Source organism: Scyliorhinus canicula, chromosome 27 (genome assembly GCF_902713615.1).
Source record: "Scyliorhinus canicula chromosome 27, sScyCan1.1, whole genome shotgun sequence".
Classification (NCBI taxonomy): Eukaryota; Metazoa; Chordata; class Chondrichthyes; order Carcharhiniformes; family Scyliorhinidae; genus Scyliorhinus; species Scyliorhinus canicula.
The window spans coordinates 19153619-19172255 of record NC_052172.1 but is presented as its reverse complement, the minus strand read 5'-3'; the positions used below and the strand labels follow the sequence as shown (position 1 = coordinate 19172255).

Here is an 18637-nt window from a genome sequence, read left to right as displayed (position 1 = left end):
CGTTCCGTATTGTGGTACGTAGGAGACGAATTAATTTTGCAATAAATCACCCATTACATTGGGAAAAAGTTCATTGTCTTAGAATAGCACAGTGCAGGTGACCATTCTGCACACAGTCTGTTAGCTCTTTTGAAAAGCAATCCAGTTTGTCGCACTTCCCCGTTCTTCCGCCGATCCCTGCAATTTTCCTCCAAGTCATTATCCAATGTTTATAAGTGAGATTATAAGGTGCAGGAGCAGGAATCTGCTCCACCATTCAATGAGATCGTGACTGATCTGATGTGATAATCCTCAACTCCACTTTCCTGCCTTATCCCCATAACCCGCGATTCCCTCACTGATTAGAAATCTCAGCCTTGAACATACCTAACGGCCCAGCCTCTACAGCTCTCTGCGGTAAAGAAATCCACAAATTCACTAATAATGATAATACTTTTTATTAGTGTGACAAGTAGGCTTGCATTAACACTGCAATGAAGTTACTGTGAAAATCCCCTAGTTGCCACATTCCGGCGCCTGTTCGGGTACACTGAGGGAGAATTCAGAATGTCCAATTCACCTAACAAGCATGCCTTTCGGGACTTGTGGGAGGAAACCGGAGCACCCGGAGGAAACCCACGCAGACACGGGGAGAACGTGCAGACTCCGCACAGACAGATATAAAAATTCAAACAAAGGAATGTTTAAGCTTCTGCCTTGGGTTCTGTTGACTCTCCATTTTCTGACTTTTGCCTCTTCTTTTCAACTTCACCCTGCTCCACAGCTGGGGAATCGAATCTGGGACCCTGGAGTTGTGAAGCAACAGTGCTAACCACTGTGCTACCGTGTCGGCCATATACCTTCTAAGAGAAGAGATTCCTCCCTGTCTCAGTGTTAAATGGGAGACACCTTTATTCTGAGGTTACCTAGACTCTCCCTATCCATCAGCACATTCCAGATCCGAGCCACTCAATGCATAAAATTAAGGATTAGACTCCTTTCACCTCTCGAAGCCGGTTGCAAATCCAGCCCAGGCTTTTGGGAGTGATTGGCATTATATGAGATGAGTTTAACCAGTCCTAGTCCTGCTCCTCATGTTACCAAACCTAACCGCCTAACGTATCCCTGTTCCCAATCACCAGCAACCTAGCCTCCTAACGTATCCCTGTTCCCAATCACCAGCAACCTAACCGCCTAACGTATCCCTGTTCCCAATCACCAGCAACCTAGCCTCCTAACGTATCCCTGTTCCCAATCACCAGCAACCTAGCCTCCTAACGTATCCCTGTTCCCAATCACCAGCAACCTAGCCTCCTAACGTATCCCTGTTCCCAATCACCAGCAACCTAGCCTCCTAACGTATCCCTGTTCCCAATCACCAGCAATAGCCTCCTAACGTATCCCTGTTCCCAATCACCAGCAACCTAGCCTCCTAACGTATCCCTGTTCCCAATCACCAGCAACCTAGCCTCCTAACGTATCCCTGTTCCCAATCACCAGCAACCTAGCCTCCTAACGTATCCCTGTTCCCAATCACCAGCAACCTAGCCTCCTAACGTATCCTGTTCCCAATCACCAGCAACCTAGCCTCCTAACGTATCCCTGTTCCCAATCACCAGCAACCTAGCCTCCTAACGTATCCCTGTTCCCAATCACCAGCAACCTAGCCTCTTAACGTATCCCTGTTCCCAATCACCAGCAACCTAGCCTCTTAACGTATCCCTGTTCCCAATCACCAGCAACCTAGCCTCTTAACGTATCCCTGTTCCCAATCACCAGCAAGCTGACCCGGCCCAGATATGTTAACATTGGCTTTAAACACCTGAATCCACGCTCGCCTCTGCTAGAAAAACCTAAATGGTTCTGGCGCCACCTGTCCTCTTGATGTGCATTACCATTCACTCATTCCCAGCAGCTTCTGTGGAAAAACTTCCACCGTCCTTGATGCTTTCTGCTGCTTAGAAATCCTATGGGGCTGAAATTTTTCTCTGTAGGCTCTTGTTATTAATGTGTTAAACCGGCACGCCGGGAAGTGGGGGGGGGGGGGGGGGGCACAGGCGTTGAGGCGGGCACGCAGACCTGTGTCTGTGTGAAGAGGAGTCGAGAATAATGTCTCTATTGTGAGCTGAGAGCTAACCTGAAACCTCTGGGAGAGTGTCACCTGAAACTAGCGCAGGAATCCCTGATACAATACAACCCGACAGCGGCATCACAGTAACCCCTCTCAGCATCAACATCCTGGGACCTGAGGCTGTGTGAAACGAAATCGAGATGCATGCCACCAGCAGGTTACCAGTGGTAACTCCGGTGGGGTCGGCACTGAGGTGGGTCTCGGCATTGTTTGCCCACAGACTGATTGTCAGTTCTGCTGGAGGATAGATTTTCAGCGGCGCCTTGGGCGAACAGTAACAGCAAACTTTATCTCCAGGAGTAACTCGATGCCCAATTCAGAGCGAAAGGGAGCTCGAGGCTGGTGGACGGATTGAGCAGTAGACTTTGCCAGCTCCAAACTGCCTGAACACAGCACTTCACAAAGTGAAGCTTTCCCGTTCCACATTGCCCCTCCCCTAGTATTTGAGGGAGACCGCTTCAAGGTCATGGTGACCTTTAAAATCTTCGAGAATTGGGCTAATGCTGAATGCACAATTCTGGAAGTGACGGGCGTATCCATTACTTCCATAGCTGTGATCACCTCCCATACGTTATTTAACTTCCTCCTGACGTCACTTGAAATGAAAGCATAATTTTATACAGTCGGTAATTTGCTCTTGTCCACCCATGTTGAGATCAACCGAATTGGAAGACTCAAGTGGGCTTGCCGTAGTTCTTCAGGGAATGATGAGAGAGGGGCAGAGTGGCAGAGAGGGGCAGAGTGGTTTCAAGGAGATTCATTACTGATCCAAGGACACGCTCAGCTCCCTGAGTGCCTACTTCTGCCTCCCCACTGCGTAACTGCACATCAGCAACTCGCTGCGTTTCATGGTACAGCATTAACTCCAGGAACTGACACGTCCACCACTATTTAGTCTTTCTCTCTACGTATCCTAAAATCTTTCCAAATCAAATGCTCAACTGACATTTTTTTTTTAAAAAGAGTGTTTTGTGTGATCTCCCATCATGTGGAAAGCATTCCTTTTTTAAAAATTTTAAATGACCCAATTCTTTTCTGATTTAAGCAGCAATTTAGCGTGGCCAATCCACCTACCCTGCACATCTTTGGGTTGTGGGGGTGAAACCCACGCAGACACGGGGAGAATGTGCAAACTCCACACGGACAGTGACCCAGAGCCGGGATTGAACCCGGGTCCTCGGTGCCACTGCCCCCGAAAGTATTTCTTTTATTCTTATTTCTTACTTGAAGCTTTTGAACTCTGGTCATCCAGTTCAGCACTCGCTCCCGGATTTATCATCCATTTTAGCGAGTTGAACCAACTCTCCAGTCGATGTTCTTCAATAAAATAGTTCTGTAAGTCTGTCGGAGCTCACAGCCCAGAGCTCACAGCCCTGAGCCCCACGGCCCAGAGCCCTCGGCCCAGGGCCCACGGCCCAGAGCCCCACGGCCCAGAGCCCCACGGCCCAGAGCCCCACGGCCCAGAGCCCCACGGCCCAGAGCCCCACGGCCCAGAGCCCCACGGCCCAGAGCCCCACGGCCCAGAGCCCCACGGCCCAGAGCCCACGGCCCAGAGCCCTCGGCCCAGAGCCCACGGCCCAGAGCCCTCGGCCCAGAGCCCTCGGCCCAGAGCCCTCGGCCCAGAGCCCTCGGCCCAGAGCCCTCGGCCCAGAGCCCTCGGCCCAGAGCCCTCGGCCCAGAGGCCCTCGTCTCACGGCCCAGAGCCCTCGTCCCAGAGCCTCACGGCCCAGAGCCCTCGGCCCAGAGCCCTCGGCCCAGAGCCCTCGGCCCAGAGCCCTCGGCCCAGAGCCCCACGTCCCAGAGCCCTCGGCCCAGAGCCCTCGGCCCAGAGCCCTCGGCCCAGAGCCCCACGTCCCAGAGCCCTCGGCCCTCGGCCCAGAGCTCATAGCAGAACAGAGTGAGATATATTAATGTGTTACCTAACTGGATTCTACAAATGGTCCATAATCCCTCTAAATCCTTTCACTTTTGACTAATGAAGGCTCCTATTTCAAATAGGTGTTTCAATTTACCAGTTCCAACTTTGAGCTAGAATGGTTGCATCGAAGAGGGATTGCTGTTTATGTGGTCAGAGAGTCTGGGGATGCTCTCCTCTGAGCACAGGCAAGGAGAAGCTTTGATTAGCAGAGTTCAATGAAGGGTTTGGATAGAGTAATTAGGAGGAGCTGTTTACAGAAATAACATCCCCTCTTGTGGTGAAGAGCGTAACTGCAGGCCACCCTATGTAGGATGGTCACCAAGACACCCAGTGAGGAATTCTCAAGAAATTCGGTTATCCAAAAGAATGGGGAGAATGTGGAAAGTCACAGGGAGTGGTTGATGCAAATAGTATGACCTAGCACAGAAACAGACCTTGCTGTCCAGCTCATGGCCATTGAAGCATTTATAGGGAAGCTCGACAAGCTTATGGGGGAGAAGGAAATGAAGGGTTAATAATGGTGGATTTAGATGGGAGGAGGCTCTGGGGCAATATGGACTGGTTGGGCTGTTTCTGTGCCATATTCCTGTTTCCAGTGGTTGGAGGGTCAATAACCTGCGACACTGAATTCAGGTGATTGGCAACAAAAAAAAACCCCACAGATGCCACAAAATAAAACATTTTTCTGGGCCGATTTGTTTGAATTTCGACTGAGCTAGCCGATGTCCGGTTAGCTCAGTCGGTAGAGCATGGGACCCTTAATTCCAGGGTTGTGGGTTTGTGCCCCACATTGGGCGCTTCCATATTAGGGGCAGCATGGTGGTTAGCACAATTGCTTCACAGCTCCAGGGTCCCAGGTTCAATTCCCGGCTTGGTTCACTGTCTGTGTGGAGTCTGCACATCCTCCCCGTGTGTGCGGTGGGTTTCCTCCGGGTGCTCCAGTTTCCTCCCACAGTCCAAAGATGTGCAGGTTAGGTGGATTGGCCATGCTATATTTGCCCCTTAGTGTCCAAAAAATTGCCCTTAGTGTTGGGTGGGGTTACTGGGTTATGGGGATAGGGTGGAGATGTGGGCTTGGGTAGGGTGCTCGTTCAAAGAGCTGATGCAGACTTGATGGGCCAAATGGCCTCCTTCTGCACTGTAAATACTATGACATAGACATAGAACATAGACATAGAACAGTACAGCACAGAACAGGCCCTTCGGCCCTCAATGTTGTGCCGAGCCATGATCACCCTACTCAAACCCACATATTCACCCTATACCCGTAACCCAACAACCCTCCCCCTTAACCTTACATTTATTAGGACACTACGGGCAATTTAGCATGGCCAATCCACCTAACCCGCACATCTTTGGACTGTGGGAGGAAACCGGAGCACCCGGAGGAAACCCACGCACACAGGGGGAGGACGTGCAGACTCCACACAGACAGTGACCCAGCCGGGAACCGAACCTGGGACCCTGGAGCTGTGAAGCATTGATGCTAACCACCATGCTACCGTGAGGCCCCCTAACTATGATTCTAATTTGGAATGCGCTGCCTGATTGGCTGGTGGAAGAAGTCGGTTTGGTCCTAACTTTCAAAAGGTTGTGGTCTATTAATCGTAAGATAAAGTTTGAGGGATTCGGGCAAAGGGTGGAGGAACGGGGCTAACTGGATTGCTTTTCAAAAGCGCTGGCCCAGATTCAATGGGCCAAATAGCCTCTTTTCTGTACTTCTAAATGTATTTGTACAAGATAATGTCCCATACAGGTTGCCATCTACTTTCACTGCCAGAGTAATAGGGTCTTTTATAAATGCTGGAAGACACTAAGCGGAATGTGCAATCTAACTGACAAGAATATGGTTTTAGGGCAGCACGATGGCGCAGTGGTTAGCACTGCTGTCTCACAGCGCTGAGGACCTGAGTTCGATCCCGGCCCCGGGTCACTGTCCGTGTGGAGTTTGCACGTTCCCCCCGGGTCTGCGTGGGTCTCACCCCACTACCCTAAGATATGAGGAAGCACAGTGGCACAATGTTTAGCACTGCTGCCTCAAAGCAACAGAGTCCCGGGTTCTATTCAGGCTTCGGGTGACTGTCTGTGCGGAGTCTGCACGTTCTCCCCATGTCTGGGTGGGTTTCCTCCGGATGCTCCGGTTTCCTCCCACCCACAGATGTGCGGGCTAGGTGGATTGGCCATGGTAAATTGCCCCTTAATTGGGGGGGAAAAAATGATTACTTTAATTTTTTTTTAAATATGGTTTTAGCCTATCAAAGATTTAGTTAGGGTTAAATGTAAATAAACCAATGCAATCTGCTGCTGGTTACCTTTCTGCCTGGAGGGGGAATAATTTTAATTTATTTCACTAGATAAAGGGAAGTAAAATTAACTGTGCTAAGACTTTTGTTACTGTGTGTTGACTTTCTTCGTGTAACATTTTGTTTTCGATTTTTCTCACCTCTCCCCCACCTTAGCATAATCTTGACCAAGGATGATTTTTACTCTTCACTGGATTGTTCCCGTGGGGGGAGTGGTGGGGTGTTCTTAAATTGGCGCCACATTATGGAGCAGCTGTGTCTAATAAATGTGCGCAGTCCGCGCCTCAGTGAAAGCCTACAATCAGTGGCCAGATGTTTCCTTGCGGATTCCAGTTTGTATTTTGCGGGCCATGCTCATCACTAAACACTTGAGGTAGAGAGAGGCAGACAGACAGACGGTCCAAAAAATGTAGATTCATTCTGAAAGGGTCAGTGGCCGTCCAACAAACTTTACTCTGAGGTAGCTGCACTCTTCAATTCATCCAGCTTTTTGGCTTGGACAAGCCCGAGATCAGGTTCAATGTCGCCTTTTATATCTCTCTTGTGTGTAGCATGAGTGGGATTCACTTCGAATTGGTTTTTGGAGCGAGTAAGGAGATGGATCAGGGGCTTTGCCTTGTCCACTCTGCCCATTGGCTTTGTGTATCCAATTATTTTTATTTTTTTTCAATTAAGGGGCAATTTAGAATGCGGCCAATCCACCTACCCTGCACATCTTTGGGTTGTGGGGGCGAAACCCACGCAGACACGGGGGAAATGTGCAAACTCCACACGGACAGTGACCCAGAGCCGGGATCGAACCTGGGACCTCAGCGCCGTGAGGCAACAGGGCTAACCCACTGCGCCACCGTGTGGCCCCCCCATTGGCTTTGTAACTGTGAGAAAGGAACATCATCTTTTATTTTAAAATTCGGCCAAAACTCTGCTGCCCATGTATGTCATAACTCGCATCAAATTCTGTTCGCCTATCATCCTTGTGCTTAATAACTTAGAATGCCGTGCAAGCACGGTTGCGCAGTGGGTTAGCACCTGCTGCCTCACGGCGCCGAGGTCCCGGGTTCAATCCCGGCCCCGGGTCACTGTCCGTGTGGAGTTTGCACATTCTCCCCGTGTCTGCGTGGGTTTCGCCCCCACAACCCAGAGATGTGCAGGGTAGGTGGATTGGCCACGCTAAATTGCCCCTTAATTGGAAAAAATGAATTGGGTACTCTAAATTTATAATTTTAAAAAGTGGTCAGGACAACCTGGGAAACACACACTCACCCTTTGAGTAATGCCGTGGGATTTACCTTCCTGCAGCTTTGCAGAAGGCAGACTTTGTTTATGTCATTTAAAAGGCAGCAGCTCCGACCGCGCTGCACACAGAGTGTCGACCTAGATTACGTGCTCAGGATTCCGTTTCAACCACTGGTTTCTGGCTAAGGGCTGGGTGCTACGCACAGCACCAAGGCTAGAGATCTGGAGAGCAAGCCGGGAACATGAGAGGCTTCCCGCCCAAAAGAAATTGCCAATGATAATTCTGTTCCTCTTTCTCTTTTAATCAGTCCAGAGAGCTGTTTCCCTTTTCTCACTGAACGACTCCTCTGTTGGGTCAGAGGTTGGACCAGCCTATAACCCTGTACATACCCAAACCCTGGAGCGACAGTCTTCACCCCGAACACAACATATTTTAAGGTAACTGCTTTTTATTCTTGTGTTTGCTTAGAGCTACTCAACATTTTTATACATCCTGCACCACATCAAGTTCTGTTTATACCAAGGTGTGACAGGGCAGTCCTATTTCTCCTGCTTATTAATAATCCCCCTCTCCTTCACACATTCGTATCTGCTCCGATTCCGACCATGTTTCTTCAGTTTGAGGTGCTTGATATCAATTTCTAACCAGACCTACAATTTTTTAAAATATTTTTTTATTGATCGTTTTTTGAATTTATCAATACGAAAAAAAATGGGTAAGAGCTCCTAATCGACCGTCTCACTGTGTATTTAATTTTCTGAAAGTGCTAAAACGCTATCAGCCAGGCCAAGGCACTGACCTTCACTCCCAACAGAACCCGCCTGTGAGCAAATAGCCAGACAAAGGCGAAGACATCTGCCTCCCGGCACGTCTGCAGGTCCGACACCTTGAAAATGGCTTCTAATAATCTTTATTGTCACAAAGTAGGCTTACATTAACACTGCAATGAAGTTACTGTGAAAATCCCCTAGTCGCCACACTCCGGCGCCTGTTCGAGTCACAGAGGGAGAATTCAGAATGTCCAATTCACCCAACAAGCACGTCTTCGGGACTTGTGGGAGGAAACCGGAGCACTCGGAGGAAACCCACGCACACACGGGGAGAACGTGCAGACTCCGCACAGTGACCCAAGCCGGGAATCGAACCTGGGACCCTGGTGCTGCAAAGCAACAGTGCTAACCACTGTGCACGCGTGCCGCCCTCTAGGGGACCAGGCTTCAATTCTCTTTGTAAGATCTCCAACATGGTGCTGAAGAAGGAACCCCAAAGGTTTGTTAGCTTAGGACTCAAGCCGGGAATCAAACCTGGGACCCTGGTGGCGTGAGGCAGCAGTGCTAGCCACTGCGCCATCCTCTCCCAATATCTTATCCAAGATGGCGTCTCTGACGATAATTCAGCTGCTTCCCGTTGGGGAACAAAGAGAAAGAGCGAGGGAGAAATAAAAGTGATTTGCTGACCTCCCTGTTGCCACGAACGACCTCTAGCAAGTCAAGCTGTCCAATCGCTGCTTTGCTGACTGGATTATTCGGACGATGTTAACCCTTTGGGCCACGGCAAGTGTTTTGTAAAAATTCCCGCTGAGCCTCCCTGTGGTCCCAACAGTATCCCATCTTCCCACGGGACATGTTGCACACCGTTTCTTTTTAATGTCCCGATGACTTACCCCAGCGCCGCACTCCGCTGTGTCCTGGAGACTCCGGGCCAATCCGGGAGAGTCGTCAAAGCGAGCCACACGGTATCAGGACAGACCCGCCGGACCTACTTCAGCCGAGTGACCATGGGATTTGGGGCAGACAAAGAGAGACTGAGCCGGGAAAATCGAACCTGGGACCCTGGAACTGTGAAGCAACAATGCTAACCACAGCACCAAGGGACATTTTGTTATGTTAAAATCACTATTGAAGTATACAAACAATTCCTGTACAATTTCTTCACAACAGTAAGTGGTGCCAGGGCCGAGATAAAATTGAAACTTTGAAATAAAAAGAGAGTGGAGCCTGTGACCAGCATCTGTTACAGGAAGAGTTGCGAAAGTCTGAGGAACAGTAACATGTCTGGGTTTGATCCCTCCATGCCAGGCCAAAATTGGATTGCTGAAGAATTGGGGGTGAAATTACAACAAGTAATTTAGAAAAGGTGATTTTAGAGTTGGCGTAATTTGCAGATGCAGAGCTTAATAATAATTGCTTATTGTCACGAGTAGGCTTCACTGAAGTTACTGTGAAAAGCCCCTAGTCGCCACATTCTGGCGCCTGTTCGGGGAGGCCGGTATGGGAATTGAACCCGCGCCGCTGGCATTGTTCTGCATTACAAGCCAGCTGTTTAGCCCACTGTGCTAAACCAGCCAGTTTGTAGATGCAGAACAAAATCATTGCTTTTAGCTCTTTCCCCAGTCTCGTTTCAGCCGGTCGAAATCTCAGATACTCGCTCAACTTCCTTTCTGATCGGCACTTGGCTTTGCTGTCGGCAACAGATTTATCTTTCTATTTTAGTTATAAGGGTTCTGCTTGGCTGTAAAATGTTTGGTTTGAATTAAAAGGATTAATGAATGCAATGGCGATCAAACCCAGATGAGTTAACATTGCAATCGGCATGTTCCATTCAAACTCCAGTGTTGTTTAAGGGTTGAATTATTAGCTTGTATGTCGAGTAGAGAGAGTTGTTAGGTTGCAGCTAGGAACCTTGGCAAGCAGTTGTTGGGATTCATGTGGCAATGCTTGGGCCCTCCCCCATATCCAGAAAGCGAGTCACACAGAAATACAGGATTGAGGGGCAGGTCAGCACCGGCTGGGCCATCCATGCCTGCCCCACAGAGCATGGTGGCTGGAGCATTAGCACGAGGTGGTTCTTCCATTGGTGGCACAGTGGTTAGCACTGCTGTCTCACAGCGCCAGGGACCCGGGTTCAATTCCAGCCTTGGGTCACTGTCTGTGCGGAGTCTGCACGTTCCCCCCGTGTCAGCGCGGGTTCCCTCCGGGTGCTCCGGTTTCCTCCCACAGTCCAAAGATGTGCGGGTTAGATGGATTGGCCATGCTAAATTGCCCCTTAGTGTCCAAATGGTGAGGTTGGGTTACGGGGATAGGGTGGAGGGGTGGGTTTAAGTAGGGTGCTCTTTCCAAGGGCCAGTGACTCAATGGGCCGAATGGCCTCCTTCTGCACTGTAAATTCTATGATTTTGCCCCCCTCCCTGCGGCTATGTAACATCAAAGATTCCAAAAAAATAATGGGATGGGGGGGAGGATTTTGAGTTTCTCCTCGGCTCTCTGAGGCAATGGGAACCAGTCCAGGAATGTTTCCTTTTATATGAAGCATCAGCTGACTGTTCTGCAGGGTTGCTGTCGAAGCTGAACCCAATCCAGACCCAACTCTGTCTTGTGGCCAAACCTTCCCCACCCACCGGGAGTAGGAATTCTGGTTGACCTTGTCATTACCACCTGCAGACAGAGTCTTGGGAAGCATTTTGTAAACTATTGAGACCTTTTTTTTTAAAGAATATTTCCATTTACTCAGTTATTATTTTAGAAATACCATCTGGTGTAACCTCGAGTAGGATGTGTTCGCTTTGACTGTCACTAAAATCCATTTGAATCCAGGAATTTCTCACCAATAGCAATATGATCACGATCAGATCAACTGGGGATTTTTTGGAATGATTGAGGGATAAATATTGTCCAGCGCACCAGGGCCATCTCCCCTGATCCTTTGGGATAGTGGGATATTTTACAGTCAACCGAGAGGCCCGACAGGGCCTCGGTTTAACATCTCATCCTCCAGGTGTCCCCTCTGGTGGTGAAGCCCTGGAGGGTCAACCTGGATTCTGCTGAAGGGTTTGGAGTGGGACGCTGAACAAGCGCTTGGTTCAAAGGGCACCAGAGTCGCCCACTCTGCTGCAGCGGGCGCATTGTTCCAAATTTAACGAATGCCTCTTGTGTTCCAGCGACGAGCCAGCGTTGGCGTTAACAGGAAAGGTTTACCAGCTCGAAATCCAGCTGAGACAGCTTCAGGACGATCTGCTGAAGGTGAGGAATGTGCCCACAACATTTTCAATACATCCTCGGGATGTGGGAGTCACTGGCAGTATTACCCATCCCAAGTTTCTCTATCCATCCCCGGGATGTGGGAGTCACTGGCAGTATTACCCATCCCAAGTTTCTCTATCCATCCCCAGGATGTGGGAGTCACTGGCAGTATTACCCATCCCAAGTTTCTCTATCCATCCCCGGGATGTGGGAGTCACTGTCAGTATTACCCATCCCAAGTTTCTCTTCAGATGCTGGCAGTACAGTTGAGTGACTGGATAGGCCTCCTCCAGAGGATGGTTAAGAATCACATTGGTGTGAGGCAGATGCCTTGACTGGTTGGGAAAGGTGACAGAATTTATTTCTGAAGGAACACTAGATTGTTGCCATTTCAGTGCTGTTTGAGATTGGGGCTGGATAGACAAGTGAAATGCTGCCCGCAGTGACCCTGTGCTCCTCCCGAGGGTGACTAATTGTAAGGAGAGATTTAGAAACTAACCCTATTTCCACAGAAGCAGATGTAACCAATGTCAGTGTGATGCTCGGTACATGGGCCATAGACCCCAGGGATTGGCTGATCAAATCAAACAGCATGATTCTTCGGGTGTCCATAATGGGCAGAGTCCAGGCCGCGTTTTCGAAACCCAAATCAAAGCAGCTACTGTTAGATGTGCTTCCGTGTTTGGACAGCACTTACTGAACAACCCTGAGTGCACGAATAGCTACACCAACAACCAATTTAACATCCGTGCAGCTCATAAGGGTAGCACGGTGGTTAGCACAATTGCTTCACAGCTCCAAGATCCAGGTTTGATTCCCGGCTTGGGTCACTGTCTGTGCGGAGTCTGCACATTCTCCCCGTGTCTGCGTGGGTTTCCTCCGGTTTCCTCCCACAGTCCAAAGATGTGCAGGTTAGGCATATTACGCATTTAAAATTGTCACAGCGATTAGGGAAAAGCTCTCTGTGAAGAGAGCTGTTGGGACAGCATGGTGGTGCAGTGGTTAGCATTGCTGCCTCACGGCGCCGAGGTCCCGGGTTCGATCCCGGCCCCGGTTCACTGCCCGTGTGGAGTTTGCACATTCTCCCCGTGTCTGCGTGGGTTTCACCCCCACAACCCAAAGATGTGCAGGGTAGGTGGATTGGCCAGGCTAAATTGCCCTTAATTGGAAAAAATAATTGGGTACTCTAAATTTATTTAAAGAAAGATAGCTGTTTGAGTATGGATCATAGAATTTACAGTGCAGAAGGAGGCCATTCGGCCCATCGAGTCTGCACCGGCTCTTGGAAAGAGCACCCTACCCAAGGTCAACACCTCCACCCCATCCCCATAACCCAGTAACCCCACCCAACACTAAGGGCACTTTTGGACACTAAGGGGCAATTTAGCATGGTCAATCCACCTAACCTGCACATCTTTGGACTGTGGGAGGAAACCGGAGCACCCGGAGGAAACCCACAGGGAGGATGTGCAGACTCCGCACAGACAGTTTTGTCTCTGAGCAGTTGAGGCAGAGTCCCTCGCAGTCTTGAGCGTAGTGCCTCCCAACTGCAACTCTGTTTTAACCCTTGCGAATGAACGTGACCCCAGCTGCCAGCGAAAACAGCAATAAAGCAGCAATTTGTTATATCAGTACTGAAAATGTTGATGATAAATCCCAGGCCTTTGTTGTCACCTGTCACTAAATCCGCTTCTGCCCCCATCACCAGCAATTCGGAAAACCTCTGACTGATTTACTTTGGGATATCACGATGGGCTGAATGGCCACGTTCTGTGCTGTCAGCTTCAATTGTTCTGCTGCTCGGGTGCATGGCCACAGAAAGGCATTTGGAGGACACGGAATCAGCTCCATAACGGCACCACGATGCAGAATGGGGGCGTTTGGAATAGTTTTTGAAAACTGAGTCACTAATGACTTGAGGCAGCTGTAAAACTGGAGCAAGATCAGAAAATAAGGAGTGTTTCCGATGCATCTTCTTGTGGGATATGGGAATGGTTTTTTTTCTCTAATCGCCAGTCATCTGCAAGAACTTATCCTGAAGTATTCTCTTGATATTCGGAAGACCCAAAGAAAACATTCAACAGTCCGTGTTGAAATCTTGGAAGCGTAGGAAGCTTGGGAATAGAATTGAAACGCTATCACTCGTCATTCCAGCGGTAGTGCGTATGGATAGGAGCTGGCCACAAACATCCACAGCGCATTGGTATCCCATCATGTTAACCATTTGACATCCAAACTCGTCATCATCTCTGCTGGATTGAATCTTTTATTTCCATTTGCTGTTTGCCCTCTTTCAATCAATAACATTTTTTGAATGTCTGTACCTCACACCCCCTCCTTCCAAAGCTTGTGATTTACTGTAGATTCGATCCCAGGCTTCTCCCGGCACCATTGGGTCCAACGCTCCCTCTAATTCCTCTCTCCTAACCATTCCCCTTTTAAAATCCCAGCTCCTTTGATTAAGACCTTTGGTCACCCATCCTGACCTCCTTTCCCCGTCGACACAGGTTTTCCGCTAACGAAATACTTTTTTAAAAATGTTGGTTTTTTTGAGTTAATAATCTTGTAATTATCAGGTTTTGCTGTTGAAGTATCTCCCGAAACGCCGGGTGTTTGTGCAGACAACAAAGGCCAGTCCTCCTGAACTATTTTATAGTTTCTGCCACGCTCTCACCATCTAAATGAGTCTGGAGGAGCTCCGTAAATCACTTCAGGAAATGCTATCCCGGTATTCTCTGCTTGTAGATGCTCCCGGATGTGATGCCACCTTCTGCCAGCTGATTTTTTTTTACTTTGGCAAAGAAGTTGCTTGGAAAAGTGAAAGCTTAATCATTGTGACAGCACTGGGTGGATATATCAATACCAGAAATGGAGAAATGTGCCTTAACCCAAACCTTCAGCGGATGCGACACTCCCCTCTCTCTCCCTCTCTCTCCCTCTCTCTCCCTCTCTCTCCCTCTCTCTCCCTCTCTCTCTCCTCTCTCTCTCTCTCTCTCTCTCTCTCTCTTCCTCTTTTTCTTCTCTCTTATCTCTCTCTCCTTTTTTTTCCTCTCTCCTCTTTCTCTTATCTCTCTCTTTTCTCTCTCCCTTTTCTCTCCCTTTTCTCTCTCTTTTATTTCTCTTTTCCCTCTCTCTTTTCGCGCTCTCTTTTCGCTCTCTCTTTTCCCTTTCTCTTTTCTCTCTCTCTTTCTCTTCTCTTCTCTCTTTTTTCTCTCTCTCTCTTTTCTCTCCTCTCTCTCTCTTTTCTCTCTTATTTTCTCTCTCTCTTTTCTCTCTCTTTTCTCTCTTTTCTCTCCTCTCTTCTGTCCTCTCTCTCTCTTTTCTCTCTCTCTTTTCTCTCTCTCGTTTCTCCCTCTCTCTTCTCGCCTCTCTTTTCTCTCCTCTCTCCTTTTCTCTCGCTCTTTTTTCGCTCTCTTCTCTCTCTTCTCTCTCTCTCTACCTTCTATCTCTTCTCTCCTCTCCTCTTTTCTCTCCTCTCCTCTTTTCTCTCCTCTCTCTGTCTTCTCTATCTCTTTCTCTCCTCCTCTCTCACTCTTTTCTCTGTCTTTCCTCTTTTCTCTCTCTCTCTCTCCTCTTTGCAGCCTTGGTTTAACACCTCCTTGAACGACGGCACCTCTAATGAAAATGTCGGTATTACATGGAGTATGATCAATACTGCCTGGCCCCTTCACTATTCACACCAGGAGCTGTAAGCGATGGCGACATTCCACCTTTGTACTGTATTCCTGAGCGGGGCCCTCACGTATCGTGTTGGTTGGGAATGTAGCTCTCGAGTTAACACTAAGCTAGGGAATCTCGCACCTTCCATGTTGTATAATGCTCACTGAGGAAATTCACTCTGTCACCCCCTGTCTCTGTCTCTCCAGGAGAAAGAGGATAAAATGGTCTTGCAGGCCGAGGTGGCCAATCTGCGGGTCAATAACCAGCGCCTCCAGGAGGAGTCCCTGTGCGCCACCGTGCAACTGAGGAAATTTGCAGAAATATTTTCCAGCACCGTGGAGAAGAAGTGACGCCGGCCTGCCCACCCGCGAGGCACCTTGAACACGTTCTATTTTTGACATCGTACCTTTGGAGTAACTAACACAGCGACAGCCCAACATGAGAATTCCACAACTTGCAGAGTAATCGGCGCCGTTTTATTGACGACGGAGGCGGTGGCTTTCGACGCAGACGTAGCAGAGTGGGGGGCAGGGGGGGGGAAGCGAGCGGTTCATTTTCCCGTGGCCACTCTCTCTCAGCCTACCCCGCCCTGCCAGGATGTGTACTGTACGTCCGTTCACTGTGCTAGGGCGGGACTGGTCCAGTACAAATGTTTTCTGAATGCTGCCAATAGCCGCTCACATCTGCTGATTAAATCCACAGCCCTAACTCCTTCCTTCTTTCTCTCTCTCTTTTTCTCTCTCTCTTTCTCTCTCTCTCTCTTTCTCTTTCTCTCTCTCTCTCTCTCTCTCTCTCTTTCTCTCTCTCTCTCTCTCTCCCAGCCTGACCCCTGCTAACTGGCGGAAGGCAATCTCTGTTATCCAACGAGAAACCTTTGATCATTTGTCTTCTTCCAGAACTTGGAGAATTACCTAAAGCTGGTCAGGATGGTGGGCGTCCACAGAAAGCAGCAATTTGATTATTTAAAAACAGAAACTTTGGCAGAAATTATAGTTCAGTGAATACTGGCCATCCTATTTAATTGTTTTTATTTTTTTAACACTGTCTATAAAGTGTCACAAACCAAAATGATAGTCAGGAGATAAACTGTTCCCTCCAGTGGGGTCAGACAGCCGTGTAACCCGGATTATTCTCCATTTCCTCCTGTGCCCAGCTTGGTCCACAGGACCGTTTGGCTCCTTTTGGTCTTTCCTGTTGTTAAAAGGAACAAAGTGGATTTGCAACTTTTTAATTATGCTGAGAGTTAAGGCACTGGCCATCCCGTGTGAATATTGGCTCCACGATTTTTAATCTTCGGCCTGTCCGGGGAGAGCGAGAGAGGGCACGTGGCGCAGAAGAGCGAGATGCTTCTGGCCCCCTTGAATCCTCGAACGGATTGGGATTGAAACCGGATCCCGTTCCTCATCACTGACCAATGACCGCCCGCCAATCCCACCCCAGCCCATCACCACTTTCTTCGCTTCCGCTGGAAAATGCTCGTCCTGTGGGGCACCAAGAGTGATGCTTTCTGTAGCTGAACAGCTTAGCATCTACACCTGCACATGGAAAATAGTAAGCAAGGCCTCGATAGGGCGCTTTTGAGGGAAGGAGATTCTGCAGCATGGGTGAGGACAGCAAGCTAGTAAACCCAGTACAGGGGATTGGTCAGCAAGCCAGTACAGGGGATTGGTCAGCAAGCCAGTACAGGGGATTGGTCAGCAAGCCAGTACAGGGGATTGGTCAGCAAGCCAGTACAGGGGATTGGTCAGCAAGCCAGTACAGGGGATTGATCAGCAAGCCAGTACAGGGGATTGGTCAGCAAGCCAGTACAGGGGATTGGTCAGCAAGCCAGTACAGGGGATTGGTCAGCAAGCCAGTACAGGGGATTGATCAGCAAGCCAGTACAGGGGATTGGTCAGCAAGCCAGTACAGGGGATTGGTCAGCAAGCCAGTACAGGGGATTGGTCAGCAAGCCAGTACAGGGGATTGGTCAGCAAGCCAGTACAGGGGATTGGTCAGCAAGCCAGTACAGGGGATTGATCAGCAACGTAGAACAGGGGATTGATCAGCAAGCCAGTACAGGGGATTGGTCAGCAAGCCAGTACAGGGGATTGGTCAGCAAGCCAGTACAGGGGATTGGTCAGCAAGCCAGTACAGGGGATTGGTCAGCAAGCCAGTACAGGGGATTGGTCAGCAAGCCAGTACAGGGGATTGATCAGCAAGCCAGTACAGGGGATTGGTCAGCAAGCCAGTACAGGGGATTGGTCAGCAAGCCAGTACAGGGGATTGATCAGCAAGCCAGTACAGGGGATTGATCAGCAAGCCAGTACAGGGGATTGGTCAGCAAGCCAGTACAGGGGATTGGTCAGCAAGCCAGTACAGGGGATTGGTCAGCAAGCCAGTACAGGGGATTGGTCAGCAACCTAGAACAGGGGATTGGTCAGCAAGCCAGTACAGGGGATTGGTCAGCAAGCCAGTACAGGGGATTGGTCAGCAACGTAGAACAGGGGATTGGTCAGCAAGCCAGTACAGGGGATTGGTCAGCAAGTCAGTACAGGGGATTGATCAGCAAGCCAGTACAGAGGATTGGTCAGCAACCTAGAACAGGGGATTGGTCAGCAAGCCAGTACAGGGGATTGGTCAGCAAGCCAGTACAGGGGATTGGTCAGCAACGTAGAACAGGGGATTGGTCAGCAAGCCAGTACAGGGGATTGGTCAGCAAGTCAGTACAGGGGATTGATCAGCAAGCCAGTACAGAGGATTGGTCAGCAACCTAGAACAGGGGATTGGTCAGCAAGCCAGTACAGGGGATTGGTCAGCAAGCCAGTACAGGGGATTGGTCAGCAAGCCAGTACAGGGGATTGGTCAGCAAGTCAGTACAGGGGATTGATCAGCAAGCCAGTACAGGGGATTGATCAGCAAGCCAGTACAGGGGATTGGTCAGCAAGCCAGTACAGGGGATTGACCAGCAAGCCAGTACAGAGGATTGGTCAGCAAGCCAGTACAGGGGATTGACCAGCAACCTAGAACAGGGGATTGATCAGCAACCTAGAACAGGGGATTGGTCAGCAAGCCAGTACAGGGGATTGGTCAGCAAGCCAGTACAGGGGATTGGTCAGCAAGCCAGTACAGGGGATTGACCAGCAACCTAGAACAGGGGATTGGTCAGCAAGCCAGTACAGGGGATTGGTCAGCAAGCCAGTACAGGGGATTGGTCAGCAAGCCAGTACAGGGGATTGGTCAGCAAGTCAGTACAGGGGATTGATCAGCAAGCCAGTACAGGGGATTGATCAGCAAGCCAGTACAGGGGATTGGTCAGCAAGCCAGTACAGGGGATTGACCAGCAAGCCAGTACAGAGGATTGGTCAGCAAGCCAGTACAGGGGATTGACCAGCAACCTAGAACAGGGGA

General features: G+C 49.6%; 1 protein-coding gene and 1 non-coding gene across 2 annotated transcripts in view; both read left to right on the top strand.

Moving 5' to 3' along the window:
- Window positions 1-17900, top strand: part of sipa1l3 (signal-induced proliferation-associated 1 like 3) — a 241529-nt gene extending 223629 nt beyond the window's left edge. The window contains 3 exon segments of the mRNA XM_038786044.1: window positions 7876-8005; window positions 11506-11587; window positions 15454-17900. Coding sequence (XP_038641972.1) covers window positions 7876-8005; window positions 11506-11587; window positions 15454-15597 — 356 coding nt within the window. The 3' untranslated portion in view covers window positions 15598-17900.
- Window positions 4753-4825, top strand: trnak-cuu. The gene has a single exon. It is a non-coding gene; the product is annotated as a tRNA-Lys (tRNA).
- Window positions 17901-18637: the final 737 nt, after the last annotated feature.